Genomic DNA, 19,118 nt, shown 5'->3' on the forward strand with positions numbered 1-19,118 from the left:
ACGTAAAACACAACGACGTGCTGAAAAAAACGAAGTTCAGTGCTTCCAAGCATGCATCGACTTGATTCTGAGCATGCGTGGATTTTTAACCGATGGACGTGCCCACTAACGATCGTTTTTTTTTTCTATCGGTTAGGTATCCATCGGTTAAATTTAAAACAAGATTGCTATTTTTTAACCTATGGATAAATAACCGATGGGGCCTACACACGATCGGTTTGGTCTGATGAAAACGGTCCATCAGACTGTTCTCATCGGTTTGACCGATCGTGTGTACGCAGCATAAGACAGGTTGATTGGATGTCTGCGAGCTGGTCGGTAAGTAGGCTTGGGTTTTTCCTGGGCATTCCCCAGGCTTTCTTGTTGCCTAGAATGAGTCACATCATGCACATCAGATGAACAATTAATAATTGGGGGGGGGGGGGGGTTTGACTGTTTTCAAGCAAATGCAATTTTGTGATCCCTCCTTAATATTATTCTTTTGCTTCTCTTGCAGTTCTCAGTGTGTCTGTGATGTAGGGTGGACAGGGTCATCTTGTGATATCCCCATTAATGAGTGCACCACTCTTCATTGTGAGAACGGGGGAATATGCCATCCTCACCCAGATGGATATAACTGCTCATGCCAAGCAGGATTCACAGGTACCAAAATTGTTTGTGGTCAGAGCAGCAGACTGATCACCTAATGCCGTTCTACCATCTTTTCTCAACCAACCTTCTCAAGCTTTCCTCCTGGGGTTGTTAAGGGTTCTTTCAGCAGTGTTCATTGGTGATTTTGTTTCCCATTTACACTGACCACCAATAAAAATTGAAAACAATCCCATAGAATACCAATGTAAGGGGTCATTTGGGGTGACTGTCTGCTATTAATTTGTTATTGTTGTATATCGAAAGTGTTAAAAAATATCTGCCCTAAGATTCAAATAGTCTAGGTACTCCACATTCTTCATTTTATTATTTAAGACTTTTCACAGTCTATTGACCAAGCTGTGGGTTCAAAAGTTTGAGAAAAGTTGGTCTTCTTTGAATGATGACCCATAAGGGGAGATATACTAAAACTGGAGCACACAGAATCGGGTGCAGCTCTGCATGGTAGCCAATCAGCTTCTAACTCCAGCTTGTTCAATTAAGTTTTGACAATAAAACCTGGAAGTTGATTGGTTTCTATGAAGAAGTGCACCTGATTTTATACTCTCCAGTTTTAGTAACCCCATAGTATACTATCAACGTCATCATAAATGATTCATAAGAGACCAAACTTATCCTATCTTTAGCTGGTTTACAGTAATGCCGCGTACACGCGCTTGAAATTTCCAATAACAAATGTTTGATGGGAGCTTGTTGTCGGAAATTCCGACTGTGTGTAGGCTGCATCGGACATTTTCTGTTGGAATTTCCGCCAACAAAAATTTGAGAGCTGATTTTCAAATTTTCTGACAACAAAATTGTTGTCGGAAATTTCCCGAGCATGTGTACAAAATTCAACGCATGCTCGAAATCAAGCAGAAGAGCTGCACTGGCTATTGAACTTCATTTTTCTCAGCTCGTCGTAGTGTTGTACGTCACCGCGTTCTTGATGTTCGGAATTTACGACAACATTTGTGTGACCGTGTGTATGCAAGACAAGCTTAAGCCAACATCCGTCAGAAAAAAATTCAATCAATCGGATTGATTCCGATTGATTCGGAAAATTGGAACACCAGCTCTCAAATTTTTCTTGGCGGACATTCCGACAGAAAAATTCCGATGGAGCCTACACAGGGTCGTAATTTCCGACCAAAAGCTCACATCGGACTTTTCTTGTCGGAATTTCCGATTGTGTGTACCAGGGATGGACTGGCCATTGGGACTACAGGGAGTTTCCCGGTGGGCCGTTGGCTCAGTGGGCCGGCTTCAGTGACAGCAGACCGCCGCCCCCCTCCGCTCCTCTGTCCCTCCCTTCCCGCAGCGCTCTCACCTCCTCTCCCTCCCTGCAGCGCTCAACCTGGGGAGAATAGAGAAGCAGGGGGAGGACCAGAGAAGCAGGGGGGACGACAGAGGAGCATGGGGAAGGGGACAGACAGCTGACTCAACAGCTATGGCCTGGGAGTTTCTCACTTCTGCCTAATCTTGTTCCATAATTGGGGGCACCAAACTGATTTTTTTCCCCGGGTGAAATAATGTATAGCTTCGCCACTGGCTAGTGAAGGGAGAGAGGGGGCTTGGGTGGCCAGGGGGGGTGTGGGAGTTTTCCGGCCGCCATGGGAGAGACCTGTCAAAGTGGGCCAGTCTGGATGAAGTCCAGGGCCAAATTTTTGTCCCAGTCCAGCCCTGGTGTGTACGCAGCATTAGGGTTGGGCCTATGACAGCATGTGCATGTGACAGGAGTATTGTTGGTTTTTATCGCATTGATTTCATTGGTGTGCAGACCTTCAGTTTTCTGGTACAAACTGCTTTACTGTTTTAGAGTGTGCAAAAATCTTACTTTTGTTTTTCTGTAGGGTTAAATTGTGAAATTCCTGTTCAGCTGTGTTCTCCTGAGACCTGTCTTAATGGAGGAACTTGTCATGAGAACCCCAACATCACTGATCCATCATGCCTTTGCCCCGCAGAATGGCAAGGTAAGTCACATTCTGCCTTTTTTTAATAAAAAGAATGAATATTGAATTTGGATGGATTTTCTTTTCTTATTATGGAAAGGACTAAACACAACCTTTTTTAAAGTGAACCTGTGCCCCAATTAAAGGAGTTGTAAAGGAAAAAATGTTTTGGCTAAAATTAATGTCTGCAAGGTAGACAGACAGAATAGTGTAATGATTCTGTTAAAAAACGAGTAAATACCTATTAAATTCCTTCATCTATATCACCTCCGGCGTTCTAGTTTCTGTTCTCTCATTCACTTCCTGGTTTGCGGCGCTCGTTCATGTAAGAACTACATTTCCCAGTATGCATTGCGGCACGCCCAGTAATTCACACCTCCTTAAAGTCTCTAACATGTAGAGAGCGTCCTGCCGCACAGATGTAGTTCCCAGGAGGGGGTGAGCACGTTACTGACCACCGCAGTAAAGCCTCCCTTCACGGTGGTGAGTAACAATCAGACAAGCAGGAAGTGAACAGAACAGAGAAGAAATAGAGCAACTTCTGAGCAAAAACGAACAATGAGGAAGTGAAAAGAGGAATGTCTGCAGGTAAAGGATGCTTATTATGAAAAAAAATGTTTTCCTTTACAACCCCTTTAAGCACATTCTAGTATTTGCCTATTCTGTATATATTCTGCACATTTTGGCACAAGACTTCTCATACCCAGAAGACCTCAGTTCTACTTTAATTTCACCTCACCAACTGACTCTGATAGACTCCAAAGTACCGTATTTATCGGCGTATATCGCGCACTATTTTCCCCTTAAAATAAGGGGAAAATCGTGGGTGCGCGATATACGCTGATAGCCGCTTCCCGCGCTCAGTTTGAAATCCTGCGCCGACATATACCGAGTGCAGTACACTCAGGTACATTCGGCCAGGTTCGGCTTCGCTCGTGCTCACGCATAAACGTCACAGAGCGCGAGCGACGCCGAGCCTTGCCGAATGTACCCGAGTGTACTGCACTCGGTATATGTTGGCGGAGGCGTTCGAACTGAGCGCGGGAAGCGGGGACTCGACTTGAGGCGCGCGCTGGAGAAGCCGGGAGGACACCATCGAGGCCGCAGACGGACGCCGGACCGGACGATGGACGCTGGGAAGACACCAAAACTGTAAGTAATGAAATCATATAACATTTTTTTTTACAGGAATTTCAGGGGCAACTTTACGGGTGCGTGGTATATGCGGGAGCGCGTTATACCGCGATAAATACGGTACTTCACCAAGAATTTCAACAAACTCCTGATTTTCCTCAAAAACCTAAAACCCTAAATTTTGCTAATCTCTAATACCAACCTCCATGAAATAGACTACTGGAGCTCAACCACAACTGTAAGAAGCAATGAGCACTGTCAACACAATTAGACACTTCTAGAATTAAAGGGATATGTGTTTAGTTATAGTTTAACCACTTAAGCCCCGGACCATTATGCAGCTTAAACTAGACCAGGCCACTTTTTGCGATTCGGCACTGCGTCGCTTTAACTGACAATTGCGCGGTTCTCCTTTCTTTTGGTGGGATTTGATCACCTCCTCCGGTTTTTATTTTTTGCGCTATAAACAAAAATAGAGCGACAATTTTAAAAGAAATTCAATATTTTTTACTTTTTGCTATAATAAATATCCCCAAAATATATATATATTTTTTTTCCCCTCAGTTTAGGCCGATACGTATTCTACTACATATTTTTGGTAAAAAAAATCGCAATAAGCGTTTATTAATTGGTTTGCGCAAAATGTATAGCGTCTACCAAATAGGGGATAGTTTTATTGCATTTTTATTAATATTTTTTTTTTCTAGTAATGGCGGTGATCAGCGATTTTTATCATGACTGCGACATTATGGCAGATACATCGGACACTTTTGAGACTATTGTGGGACCATTGTCATTTTTTCAGCGAACAGTGCTATAAAAATGCACTGGTTACTGTAAAAATGACACTGGCAGTGAAAGGGTTAACCAGGAGGGGGCGCTGTAGGGGATAAGTGTGCCCTAATGTGTGATTCTTACTGTGGGGGGGGGGCTCGGCTTGGCGTGTGACATCTCTGATCGTCGTTTCCTATGACAGGGAACAGACGATCAGTGACAGTCTGACTAGGAAGCACAGGGAGAGGTCTGTTACTCTCCCTGTTCTTCCTCTCTGTGACCTGATCGCGGGACACTGGCGGCAATTAGGTCCACTGTTCCCATGGGGACGGTCACGGAGAAGAGGATCGGGTCGCGAGCGCACAGCTGGGATCTTAAAGGGGACATACATGTACACCCTTGTGCCCAGCCCTTCCATTTTGTCTACGTATATCGTCGTGCGGCGGTCCTCAAGCGGTTAACAGCTCCATGTAAGCACAAAAATAACCGTACCAGGATCCCTACATATTTTTTTAAATTTTAAGCAAGTAGTTGAAGCTTTTGACTCCTTTTTCACATGTCTCTAGTTTCTTCTTAGCCCCGCTGATGAAAAAAGCTGTTTGGTTACAGATCCCAATAGCTCAAGCTTAAAGCCCAAGTTTAGTAAAACAAAAAATCAGCACATGGAACATTACTTACTATCAGTATGATGTGTCTTTTGTTCCGCTGTCTCCTACTTTAGTAGAAATCTTCCTCCTCTGATCCTCCCACTCCCAATAGTTTGGTGAGACAACAGGTTAATAGAGCAGAGGGACCTGTGACAGACACTCATCAAGAGTGCCGACTATGCTGTAATTTCTCCTCCTCCATTTGGGCTGTACTATCTTTTCAGTAAATTAAATGTGATCTTCAATGTCCTCCATTTATAGAGTTCCATTCATATAAGCTTTTTACCAAACTTGGGTTTTAAATTTTCTTCTTCTCTCTCTATATATGATTTAGCCAGAGACAAGGGGCCGGATTCAGATACCTGAGCGTATCTTTCCGGCCGGTGTAACGTATCTTAGATACGTTACGCGGCTGTAACTTTGGGCGCAAGTTCTGTATTCAGAAAGAATTTGCGCCCTTATTTACGGCGGCGTAACGTATGTGTTGCGGTGTAAGGCCGCGTAATTCAAATGGGGATGTTGGGGGCGTGTTTTATTTAAATTTGGCTTGACCCCGCGTATTTTACGTTTTTTTTTTCAACGGCGCATGCGCCGTTCGTGAAAACATCCCAGTGCGCATGCTCGAAAATCCACCGCAAAACGTCATTGCTTTCGACGTGAACGTAAATTACGTCCAGCCGTATTCGTGAACGACTTACGCAAACGACGTAAAAAATTTAAAACTCGGCGCGGGAACGACTGCCATACTTAACATAGGATACGCCGCACATACCCCTCATATAGCAGGGGTAACTTTGCGACGGAAAAAGCCGAACGCAAACGACGTAAAAAAAAAGTGCCGGGCGGTCGTTGGTTTCTGAATCGACGTAAATAGTAATTAGCATATTCCTTGCGTAAACAAACGGAAGCGCCACCTATCGGCCAGCGTAAATATGCAGCCTAAGATCCGATGGTGTAAGACACTTCCACCTGTCGGATCTTAGGGATATCTATGCGTAACTGATTCTATGAATCGGTCGCATAGAATCGACCGAGCGCACTCAGAGATACGATGGCGTATCAGGAGATACACCGTCGTATCTCTTTCTGAATCCAGCCCAGTGTATGCAAGGAGGTAACATTTTATTGGCTGTATCTCTTTGGAAAACCATAGTGCTTTGGGAATCCTTTATCATATATTCAAAGTTTATTAGCAAAGCAACTATTGTATAAAATGGTTAAAAATGTTTAAAACAACATTTTCAAATCTACAATACACCTGACTCATAACCCAAAACTATAAAAAAAATAAAAAGCTGCATAAATTACAAATAAAATGGGACAGACTCGGTGGATCACTTGGTCTATTTTCTGCCATCACTCTTCTATGTTTCTAGGTTCACTTTAATCGTATTCATCATATTCAGACCCTTTTATTTGTTCTCTTGTTCCTGCAGGTCCACAATGTGAAAAAGATGTTGATGAATGTTCCAATGATCCCTGCAAGAACGGGGCCAGTTGTGTTAACATCCCCGGAGCATACAGCTGTGTTTGTGCCTTGGGGTACACCGGACATCACTGTGAATCTGCATTAGATCACTGCCTGCCAGGTGGTTCCTCCAGAAGTTCTTGTGTGGCACTGGTCTTTAGCAACCAGTCAAATGCTGCCTTCCACTTTCTCAGCTTTGCTGAAATATGACAGTTGATCTGATTGGTTGCCATGGGCCATACAGGAACAATATAATTATTATTTGTTTTGTCTGTTTTACCACAGAGCCTGATGTTTTCTTAACACTTTACATTTAATTTCCTCATTTTCTCCTTAGATAGTTGCCAGAATGGAGGTACATGCCTCAGTCTGCATGACATGTTTACCTGCATTTGTCCCTCTGGATACACAGGAATGCTGTGTGAGGAGAAGGTAGACAGCTGTGCAAGTTCACCTTGTCAAAATGGCGGATCGTGCAAGAACCTTGGCGACTCCTATACCTGTGACTGTGCCAAAGGCTACGAAGGAACCGAGTGTGAGGTGAACATTCAAGACTGTACCAACAGGTAAGTGGACTCAGCCAGGCTCTGATGGCTTAAAAATGTATGCATTGGGGCAGATCCACAAAGAGAGTACACGCCGGCGTACTTTCAAATTTCCCGCGTTGTATCTTTGCTTTGAATCCTCAAAACAAGATACAACGGCATCTGGGTTAGATCCGACAGGCCTACGTCTTCGTACGCCTTCGAATCTTAGATGCAATTCTTCGGCGTCCGCTGGGTGGTGTTCCCGTCGTAATCCGCATCGAGTATGCAAATTAGCTATTTCCGACGATCCACGAACGTACGAGCGGCCGTCGCATTCTTTTACGTTGTCTCTAGTCGGCTTTTTCCGGCGTATAGTTAAAGCTGCTATATGGTCGCGTACTCAATGTTAAGTATGGCCGCCGTTCCCGCGTATAATTTTAAAAATGTTATTTTGTTTGCGTAAGTCATCCGTGAATCGGGCTGGACGTAATTTACGTCCACGTCAAAACAATGACGTCCTTGCGACGTCATTTAGCGCAATGCACGACGGGAAATTTAGGGACGGCACATGCGCAGTTCGTTCGGCGCGGGGACGCGCTTCATTTAAATGAAACACGCCCCCTACTCGCCGCATTTGAATTGCGCGCCATTACGCCGCGAGAGATACATTACGCCGCTGTAACTTACGGCGCAAATTCTTTGAGGATTCGAAGCTGGGAACAGTAAGTTACAGCGGCGTAGCGTATCTTACATACGCTGCGCCCATGCAATTGTTTGTGAATCTGCCCCATTGTATTTATAAATCAAAATTGTGTTTTTTGTCTTGTGCTTGAAGCAGATCTGAACGCAATCATTTAAATCTAGTAGGGACCCTACATAAGCAGTAGTGTCCCTATTCTAAATTAAATGCTACTGGACTGTAGTTAGGCTCAGCCAGAATCTATTTTGAATCGTTTTTTTGTTCTACAGGTTTTCCCTTATGTTCAGGTTATTGTTTACTTCTGCCTGCTGCTGGGAAGCATCTCTTGAAATAGTGTGGGAAGAGCCAGTAAAAAATTCAAAATGTCACAAACAGAATCACTGAGTTGGGAAAAGGATCACCCCTTATGTCTGTATTTTGTTGAACCACCTTTTGCTTTAATTGCAGCCTTTAGTCTGTTGGGATTTGTCTTTACTAACTTTGCACATCTAGACTTTGCAATATTTGCCCCTTCTTCTTTGCTGAACTGCTCAAGTTTAGTTAAATGTGATGGTGACTGTTTGTCTTCAAGTCATTCCACAGATTTTCAATGGGGTTTAAGTCTGGGCTATGACTGGGCCATGCAAGGACATTCACCCTTTTCTCCTTCAAAATTGATTGATTGGTAATTGTTGATGTATACTTTGGGTTATTGTCATGTTGGAAGGTAAACCTTCTTCCCATTGACAACTTTCTGGCAGAGGGCAGCAGATTTTCCTCAAGAATATGAGGGTATTTTGCCCATCTAATTTACCTTCTATCCTGACAAGTGCTCCAGTCCTTGCTGCAGAGAAACACCCCCATAACACGATATTACCACCTCCATGCTTTACTGTAGGAATGGTGTTATTTGTATGGTGAGCTGTATTGGATAGCGTTTGGTGTTGAGGCCAAATCATTTTAGTCTCATCTGACCATAACACCTTTTCCATGTGGCCTCGGAATAGTCAAGGTGTGTTACGACAAAGCTCAGTCATGGCTGCATATGGCCTTTCTTGAGGAGTGGCTTTTTTCTTGCAACCCTCCCATACAAGTAACATTTGTGGAGAATTTGTGATATTGTTGTCACATTCACACAATGACAGCTCTCTGCCAAAAAAAAATTCAAACGGCTTCAGAGTTGCTGTAGACCTCTTGGTAGCCTCTCTGACCAGTCTCCTCCTGGCTCTTTCATCCAGGTTGGAGTGATGTCCTGATCCAGGGAGGATCTGTGTTGTATCAAATACCTTCCACTTCGTAATAATAGACTTCACTGTGCTTCTAGGCATTGATAAAGCCTATGATTCCTTTTTTTTTGTATCCATCTCCAGACTTGTGCCTGTCCACAACTTTATCTCGGAAATCTTTTGACAATTCCTTGCCACCCATAGTTGATTGCACTACCAAGAACTGAAATGCTCCAGGATAGCTCTTTTCATGCTGAGCTAATCAAAATGACCACAGCTGATCACAGTTGAAAGTCAAATGGCTTTGTGTGCTATTGAGAAGGTGATTAGCTACATCTGATTGAGTTTAAGCCCTGGTTCACATTGATGCTACTTTGAAATCGTGCTACTTTATTTGAAGTAGCGCGATTTCAAAGTAGCAAGGTCAGCGCGATTTCAGGTGCTACTTAATAGACATCTGTGAGGCTTCATACACAGATGTCTATTGAAGTCGCACCTGAAATCGGCAAAAGTAGTGCAGGAACTACTTTTGCAAATTGGTGCGGCACCGCAAAATCGGTGTCGCACAGATGTCTATTGAAGTCGCACCTGAAGTCGGCAAAAGTAGTGCAGGAACTACTTTTGCAAATTGGTGCGGCGCCGCAAAATCGGTGTCGCACCGATTGGAACAGTGCCATTGCCGCCAATAGGCTGCGACTTCTCATGCAATTTGATCTCTCAAATCGCATGACAAATCGCTCCAATGTGAACCCAGACTACAAGTATTTTTTAGAAAGATGGTTGATCCTATTTCCAACCCAGGAATTCTACTTTTGATTTATTTTATTATTTTCCTGACATGTTGGTGTTATATCTTTCACTTGGATGTTATATGTTATACTTTGACTGAGTAAATACAGCTGGATAAAACAAAAATTATGTCTGTCTTCATTTCAGACTGCAAAGCAACAAAATGTGGAATGTCAACATTATAGAAAGTAAAAACATGAACAAAAAGCCATTCATTAATTCTGTTTCTTTTATAGTTCCTGTCTAAACGGTGGCACATGTGTGGATGGTATTGCCTCCTACTCCTGCTTGTGCCCAGAAAGATTCACAGGAAGACAATGCCAAGACCAGATCACTTACTGTACCATAGATTCGTGCAAGAATGGGGGTACCTGCCATGAAGTTCCTGGTGGGTACATCTGCTCCTGTCCTGAATTGTACACAGGGGGCGCCTGTGAGGTGAGAGCAAATTATATTTTTGCATTGTCTTGGAATATTCGGTTTTGGTAGCATGGTGGTTGAGTCTACACTCACTGTTCAACCTTTCTGTTCAGCTTTTATGTTCTCCCTTGGTTTGTGTGGGTTAACACCGAAAATATCACTGCTTGGTTACTGGACGTGTGAGTAAACTGAAATCAGTGACAGTGATTTTAAACCAGTGTTTTGTAAAATTGGATGTTGAGTCGGGAACACAGTCCTGTGACATACTGTAAATGCAGTAGAAATAGCAAAACTGTTGCATAATACAAACTAATGCCGCGTACATACGATTGGAAAAATCTGACAAGAAAATCGTGAATGGAATTTTGGCTCAAACTTGCATACAACGGTGACACAAAATTCCGACCGTCAAGAACACGGTGACACAAAATTCCGACCGTCAAGAACGCGGTGACGTACAACACTACAACAGGACGAGAAAAATGAAGTTCAATGATTCCAAGCATGCGTCAAATTGATTCGGAGCATGTGTAGGATTTTTGCGCATCGGAATTGCATACAGACAATCGGAATTTCCTCCAAGGACTTTTCTTGTTGGAAAATTCCAACCGAAAAATTCCAATTTGACTCTTGACCATTGTGTAGGCTATGATTTATGTAGTAGGATAGTGTGTATGTGTGTATATATATATATATATATATATATATATATATACACACACACTATAATACTAAATTTATTGGGACGCCTGCCTTTACACGCACAAACGGTCGGAATTTCTGACCAAAAGCTCACATCGGACTTTTCTTGTCGGATTTTTTGATCGTGTGTACGCAGCATAAGATATGTTATCCTTGGCAACCTTCAGTTTTGACTGTAGAAACAAATTCGATTTTTGTTTTGTTTTTTGTTTTCTTCTCCCCTTTCTCTTCATTCCTTTTTATGTCCTCCTGCTAGTTACTGCTAATTATGCGGGACTAGCCTAAAATACAGATCTAAAAACCTATTATGCTATTTTATTTTCAACTTACCTGTACTCAAATTGCCTTGTATAGAATTTATCATTGATATTATGAATATGTATGTAATATACATATTAACCGAAAATTTTATTTTCTTGATGTCAATTTGACCTGTTTTATTCTTATATATCTTTAAAAAATAAAGAATTCCTATTCCATGGCAAGACCACTAAGCTCCATGGCTTTACCTCTATTTACTGTCCTTACAGGACATCATAGACTTCTGTGCTCGCAGACCGTGTCAAAATAAAGGAATATGTTCTCAGACGGGAACACAATATCGCTGCCAATGTGCCTTTGGATGGGTTGGAAATCATTGTGAAACTCCTCTTCTGACCTGCAAGGCCACAGCCTCCAGAGGTACCAATTGTGATAACTTTTATGTCTTCTTTGCAGACAATAACTTTTTTGTACTTCTTATACCAACAAGACTGATTCCAAGTTTCATTTTTTGTGTAAGTTAGAATTAAAAAATTTAAAATGGAAAAAATAACGATAAATCTGGCTGCCTATTGTTTTAGTTTTTTTTTTTTTCATCAAAAATGATAATTTCAAAAATATTGTCATGCTGTGCCTTAAAATCCCCAAATAAAGTGAAAGCAAACACATGAATATCAAATAAATAATAACAATTAAGTGAGAATAGCTCAAGGAGTCCACCCTTTGAAAATGTTTATTGGGATGAAATGTGTCGGAGCAGAGCCTGTGCTGACGTCATTGGATTCAGAGGTAGGGGCGATGTATAGTTTTTGATGTGGTTTTCATGAAAACGGATTGTGAATAGATATACAGTATAATTATTAATAAAGCAAGTGGTTTTGCACTATGGGAGGTTGTCATAGGCGTGCGCAGCCTTTGGCATTAGGGTGTGCACCCCAAAGCTCAAACACACTCTACCGATCACTCACGATGTTCATTCAGAAAGGGAAGAGGACGGTAAATGGCATATTTACTGGGCCCTTCCCCCACTCATCCTAAAACATTCACAGCAACAACTGATGGGAGAGGAGGGAAGCCTGCAGTGCTGTAGGGGGAAGGAGGGGGGAGCCAGGTCAGTTGGGGGAATCTGTTCTGCACAGAGTGATTAGGGTGTGCCTGGGCACACCTGGCACACCCTGTGTGCACGCCTATGGAGGTTGTTATTTGTTTCTCTTGCTGGTTTAACTATTGTGGAGCGAGAAATGTAATTTAACTGATACTCCCTGTTGGTGTGCCCTGTGGTTCCCTTGTTCCTGGATGCATTGGCTTCAGCGGATCCCAAGTATTAAAGAGCGCATTAAGACCACTTTTAATTTTGGGTCTTTCTGATTGGTAAGAGGCTGTGTGTGGTGATGGTGGTAGTGGTGGTACTCATCGGGGACATCTTGAGTTGATCAGTTACTAGAATGAACTTTTTGGAACTTTGTGGATAATTTCGTGGAAGGTGTTGACTCAATTTTAATTTCAAATTATACAAAATTTGTACTATTTATTTTCTATTCATGTGTTTGCTTTCACTTTATTTGGAGATTTAAAGACACCGCTTAACAATATTGTTGAATAGTATTTAAGCACTTGTGTATGTATTATTTGTGTAGATGTATTATTTTGTGAGTTATTACATTTCGCACTAAGCACAATTGTTTACTTTTTAATAAAAAGACCATTTCTGTTTCTTTATATGAGTTTTTTTTACTCTTGACCATTGTGTAGGCTATGATTTATGTAGTAGGATAGTGTGTATGTGTGTGTGTGTGTATATATATATATATATATATATATATATATATACACACACTATAATACTAAATTTATTGGGACGCCTGCCTTTACACGCACATGAACTTTAATGGTCTACCAGTCTTAGTTCATAGGGTTCAATATTGAATTGGCCCACAGCTTCATCTCTTCTGGGAAGGTTGTCCACAAGGTTTAGGAGTGTGTCTATGGGAATGTTTGACCATTCTTCCAGAAACACATTTGTGAGGTCAGGCACTGATCTTGGACAAGAAGGCCTGGCTTATAGTCTCTAATTCACCCCAAAGGTGTTCAATCAGGTTGAGGTCAGGACTCTGAGCAGGTCAGTCAAGTTCCTCCATCCCAAACTAGATCATCCATGTCTTTATGGACCCTGACACAGTCGTCCATTTACATGCCTCCGTCATCTGCAGCTCTCCTTTCCTCCTCTGTACTCTCTCCCTACTCCCCTACCAGCCTGTCAGCTCATGACAGTGCCCGCCTCTGCAACTCCGGCTGCTCAAAAAACATTTATATCGTCATACCATCCCCTCTGTGTTCTAATCCTGTGTCCCCCTGTGTGAGTGATTTATTAAAAAAAAAAAGCCTGCTATACCTAATTTTACAGCCCCGCTCGGCGTCTCTTGGCGATCACGTGACCGGCCCACTCTCTTTCTCCTCTCCTTCTCCCCTCTCAAGTGACGTCAGTGAGGGAAACTTGGCCTTGCCCGTTGCAGCTGTCCGGGGAAAGGAGAGAGTCGGCCGGTCACGTGATCGCTGAGAGGTGCCGAGCAGTGCTGTTTTTTTATAAAATCACTCACTCAGGGGGACATAGTATTAGAACACAAAGGGGGTGGTATGATGATGTGAACATGATGATGCTTAACAACCACTGTAAGTGTTTTTGAGGCCAGTCAATACTGATGTTGGAAGAGAAGACCTGGTTCCAGTCGCAATTGAACTCCTCCTATAGGTGTTCATTAAGGTTGAGGTCAGGGCTCGGTACAGACCACTAAAGTTCCTCCACACCAAACTCATCAAGCCATGTCTTTATGGAGCTGGAAAGAAAACAGCCTTTCCTAAACTGTTACCACAAAGCTGGAGGTACACGGTTGCCTAAAATGTTTTTGTATACTATACTATAGCATTACCAGTATGCTTCAATGGAAACAACTAAACTCAATGGTTTGGAGGGGCGCCTCCATACTTCTTGGCCATATAGTGAATTATGAGTAAAAATCCCTTTCACAGAATACAATAATATCCTTGTACTCACGAGCAGACATGTCCGATGAAACCGGTCCGCGGACCGTTTTCATCGGACATGTCTGCCCGGGGACTTCTGTTCGATGGCTGTACACACCATCGAACAGAACTCCGCGCGTAAACAATACGCGGGGCGTGTCCGCGGTGTCGCTGCGTCGATGACGCGGTGACGCCGCGACAATGACGCGGCGACGTGGGCGGGCCTGCCTTTTAAATGCTTCCACGCATGCGTCAAAGTCATTCGACGCATCCGAGGGATGGCGGGCGGCCGGACATGTACGGTAGGTCTGTACAGACGACCGTACATGTCGGGGGAACAGGTTTCCAGCGGACTGTTTTAAAGCAAGTCCAGGAAACAGTTGTCCGCTGGAAACCTGTCCGATCCGCCCGAAAATGGTCCACTCGTGCCTACACACGGCCAAACATGTCTGCTGAAACTGGTCCGCGGACCAGTTTCAGCAGACATGTTTGGTCGTGAGTACGGGGTCTAAAGAGAAGGGTATAAATGAGAAAGATGCATTTGCATAAAAATGACTAGAAGTAAGGTTACATTAATCCCAAAAAAAAGTTTAGTAGATCTAAGTTCCAACCTTATTGGTTTATGTGGGTAACAGCACAATTATCTTTTCATATGAGTTTTTTCACCTTTCGTTTGTATCAACACTAGATTGAAACATATTAGCCACAAAAAAGGCATACAAGTTTGTGTTTACAATCTATCAAGTTAGCTCACTTTCCCTTGTCTTTGGTTCTACCAATTCTATGTTTCTTTTTTTCTGTCCCTTTGTAGGAGTGGACCCTGACACGCTCTGTAACAGACACGGAAACTGCGTGGATTCAGGGACATCCTATGTATGCCGTTGCTTCCCCGGTTACTCTGGCACTCATTGCCTGGATAAATTCGACCCATGTCACCCAAACCCTTGTAAGAATGGAGGGCGCTGCCGGGACATTTCTGGGTCACCCTCTTGCCAGGTGAGAGATTATAATCTTCATTTTATGAACAAATGATTAAAACAACATTTAGTCCTCATCTATTTCATCTATTCTACTTATAATAACAATAATTTGTTTGTACAGTGCCTACATGGATACTACGGGGCAACCTGTGAAGAGAAAGATCCATGTCTGTCCCAGCCTTGTAACCACAATGGGGTGTGTGTGCCCAAAGGGAACAACTATCATTGTGTGTGCCCATCGGGAACCCAAGGTAAGGACAGTCAGAAGAATCACATTGCCTGGTTAAAGGGTCAGTACACCAAGAAGCAAAGTTTAATCATTGATAGGGTTTGGTGAACTTCATCATTTGAAGCCCTCGATAGCCAGTGATATAAGAAGACTAAGGCCTCGTACACACGATCAGTCCAAACCGATGAAAACGGACTGAAGTTCAGTTTCATCGGTTCACCGATGAAGCAGACTGATGGTCTGATGTGCCTACACACCATCAGTTCACAAGCCGATCGAGTCCAACGCGGTGATGTAAAACACAACGACGTGCTGAAAAAAATGAAGTTCAATGCTTCAAAGCATGCATCGACTTGATTCTGAGCATGCCCGGGTTTGGAACCGATGCTTTTGCATACTAACCATCGGTTTTGACCTATCGGTCAGGCGTCCATCGGTTCGATTTTAAAGCAAGTTCTCTGTTTTGGGACCGAAGGACTACAGACCGATGGTGCGTAAACACGGCCGGTTTGGACCGATGAAACTGAACTTCAGTCCGTTTTCATCGGTTTGGACTGATCGTGTGTACGTGGCCTTAGAGAGACAGACGATGAATCCTTTCGAATGTTCAGTTTAATGTTGGATATTCATAGGTAGAAAAATGTTGATGTTGTAAGACACATGAAAAGATGTTACAGCATGGTGGAATACTGAGCGAATGCATGAGAGACAGGAAGGGGAAGGGAATATACAGAGCTACGGTGGGAGAGAGAGTTCAGCTAGACAGAAGGGAACAGAGCTTAAAGACACATAGTAATAATAAATCACATAGTGTAACAAAACAGTTTGGTTTATTTCATTTAGTGTTCTTTGTATCCAAATATATACAAGGATAGTGCAGAGCATAGGAGTTATTATTATTATTATTATTATACAGGATTTATATAGCGCCAACAGTTTGCGCAGCGCTTTACATCAGGGAAGACAGTACAGTCACAATACAATCAATACAGGAGGGATCAGAGGGCCCTACTCGTTATAGCTTACAATCTAGAAAGTTATAAATACTATCGTTTATTTTTGGCAAAATTTTGGCGTGAAATATACTCTGATTCCTTCATCCCTATTCTTCTTGTAATGGCAGAAATATGTAAACTGCCATAGCTGACCTATTTTTGTTAACAATGCTGGTTGCCTGGCTGTTATGGTAATCTAATATCTTCAATGCTTTCTGAGTCACTAAGCTGGAACAAAGAGACGGAGTGTCATTAGCCCACCAAGGATTCCTCAAAAGGGTCCAAAGCTTTATTTTCATGGTCACATGGTAAACATACTGTATGTTTACCATGTGACCACAAAAATAAAGCTTTGGACCCTTTTGAGGAATCCTTGGTGTGCTGATGACACTTCTATCGTCCACGGTCTCCAGCCTATGGTCATTACAGCACCCAACATTACTGAACAGCCATTTTCTTGAACGTGGTGAATATTGCATTTGGAATAAGCTGGAAGAAGTATGCAGAGTTCTTACCACTGTGTAATTGTAGCCTTTCTTTAAAAATGTCTAGAAAGAAATGTTGCTGAATAGAAAAGTGTTGTATTGTGTTAAATATCACATTTCAAGGACAAAATATGTAAGATGTAAGCCTAGAAATCATTGTTTTTCTTTTTACTGTATTAGGAGCCCGCTGTGAAATTAATATAGATGACTGCGCCACAGCTGAAGTTCGGTGCTTCCATGGAGGCACATGCATGGATGGAGTTGGGGGTTTCTCTTGCCTCTGCCCCCTAGGGTATGTGGGAGAACGCTGTGAAGGGGATGTCAACGAGTGTCTGTTCAACCCCTGTGACCCACGAGGGACACATACCTGTGTGCAGCTCAGCAACAGCTTTCAGTGCCAGTGCCATCCACATTACACAGGTTCAGAGCATGGGCTTCTCTCATATTCACTCCAACCTTGTACTCTTCACTGATCTGCCCTTCCATTCCTTCCTCCACCCCTCTCTACACACCTCCATTCCTCCCTCTTTCCATCTCCTTATCTCTCCTTTTCTTCTGTCCACTCTCCGCCTCTCGTTTTCCTCAATTTTCTGTCCTTTGCCCTCTGTGCTCTCCTTCCCCACCCCTTTCCCCCCTCTTCACCCTTTCCTTGTCCTTCCCACGACTCTCCGCTCCTCCCCTCTCCTCCCTTCCTGTCCTGTCCCGTCTTCTATTCCTCTGCTTTACTCAGCCCCTTCCCTCTGCTCTTTTCTCTTCTCCTCTCTTTTCCCCTCCTCTCTCCTTTCATTCTCTGCTTTCTCCTCCCCTCTCCTATTCTCGCCTCCCCTCTCCTATTCTCCCCTTCCCTATCCTCTCCTCCTCTGTCCACTTGCTTGCCTCCCTTCACTCTCCTCCTCCCCCCCATCCTCTCTTCTCCCCTCACCTCTTCTCCTCTCCTCCCCTTCTATCCCCTTTCCTCTGATCTTCTCTATTGCCCTCTCCTCTCATCCCCTGGCCTTCCTGCTACTATCTCTTTTTCTCTCCTCTGTTCCCCTTCCCTTCTCTTCCCCCTTTTCATGCCTTCACTCTTCTCTCCCCCACCCCCTCTTCTCTGATCCCCTCCCTCTTCTCCTTTTTATCCCCTCTCCACTTTTGTCCTCTCTTCTCCTCTGCTCTCCCCTCCTTCCCTCTTTTGCCTCTTCTCTAATCTACCCTCTTCTATAGACCCCTTCCCTCCCCTCTTCCACTCCCTCTCTCTCATTACTCTTCTCTAATCCCCTCCCTCTTTTCCTCTTCTCTCCTCTACCCTCTTCTATAGACCCCTTCCCTCCCCTCTTCCACTCCCTCTCTCTCATTACTCTTCTCTAATCCCCCCCCTCTTCTCCTCTTCTCTCCTCTACCCTCTTCTATAGACCCCTCCCCTTCCCTCCCCTCTTCTACTTTCTCCCGTCCTCCACTCCCTCTCTCATTGCTCTTCTCTAATCCCCTCCCTCTTCTTCTCCTCATCCTCTTCTCTCTTCTAGAGACCCCTCCCCTTCCCTCTCCTCCTCCACTCCCTCTCTCATTACTCTTCCCTTATCTCCTCCCTCTTCTCCTCCTCACCCTCTTCTCTCCTCTACCCTCTTCTATAGACCCCTCCCCTTCCCTCCCCTCCTCTACTTTCTCCCGTCCTCCACTCCCTCTCTCATTGCTCTTCTCTAATCCCCTCCCTCTTCTTCTCCTCATCCTCTTCTCTCTTCTAGAGACCCCTCCCCTTCCCTCTCCTCCTCCACTCCGTCTCTCATTACTCTTCCCTAATCTCCTCCCTCTTCTCCTCCTCATCCTCTTCTCTCCTCTACCCTCTTCTATAGACCCCCCCCCTTCTCTCCCCTCCTCCACTCCCTCTCTCTCATCACTCCTCTCTAATCCCCTCCCTCTTCTCCTCCTCATCCTCTTTTCTCCTCTCCTCCCCTCTCCTCTAGCCAGCAAGTTTATAATAAAATGCTTTTCTCTTTTTCCTCACCTCTTTTCTGAATATTTTTCTTCTTTTAATTCTTCTGCTAGTTAATCTATATTAAATAGATCCAGTAATACCTTTTTATATAATGAATGTTCTCTGCCTTCTCCTCAGGTCATAGATGTGAGCACATCATTAATTACTGTGATAATAACCCTTGTGCTAATGGCGGAACCTGTGCATTGGCTGTTAACACCACACTGGGATTCACCTGCAGCTGCCCACAG

General features: G+C 43.6%; 1 protein-coding gene across 1 annotated transcript in view; it reads left to right on the forward strand.

The window, feature by feature from the left end:
* NOTCH4 (notch receptor 4) overlaps positions 1–19,118 on the forward strand; it is a 146,301-nt gene that overhangs the window by 92,988 nt on the left and 34,195 nt on the right. Inside the window, exons 15-24 of the mRNA XM_040323033.1 lie at positions 497–642; positions 2,481–2,600; positions 6,571–6,723; positions 6,940–7,168; positions 10,060–10,261; positions 11,476–11,626; positions 15,039–15,223; positions 15,329–15,458; positions 17,097–17,336; positions 19,006–19,118. Of these exons, the coding sequence (XP_040178967.1) occupies positions 497–642; positions 2,481–2,600; positions 6,571–6,723; positions 6,940–7,168; positions 10,060–10,261; positions 11,476–11,626; positions 15,039–15,223; positions 15,329–15,458; positions 17,097–17,336; positions 19,006–19,118 (1,669 nt within the window). The remainder of the gene's footprint in view (positions 1–496; positions 643–2,480; positions 2,601–6,570; positions 6,724–6,939; positions 7,169–10,059; positions 10,262–11,475; positions 11,627–15,038; positions 15,224–15,328; positions 15,459–17,096; positions 17,337–19,005) is intronic.

Source organism: Rana temporaria, chromosome 9, assembly GCF_905171775.1.
Source record: "Rana temporaria chromosome 9, aRanTem1.1, whole genome shotgun sequence".
Lineage (NCBI taxonomy): Eukaryota > Metazoa > Chordata > Amphibia > Anura > Ranidae > Rana > Rana temporaria.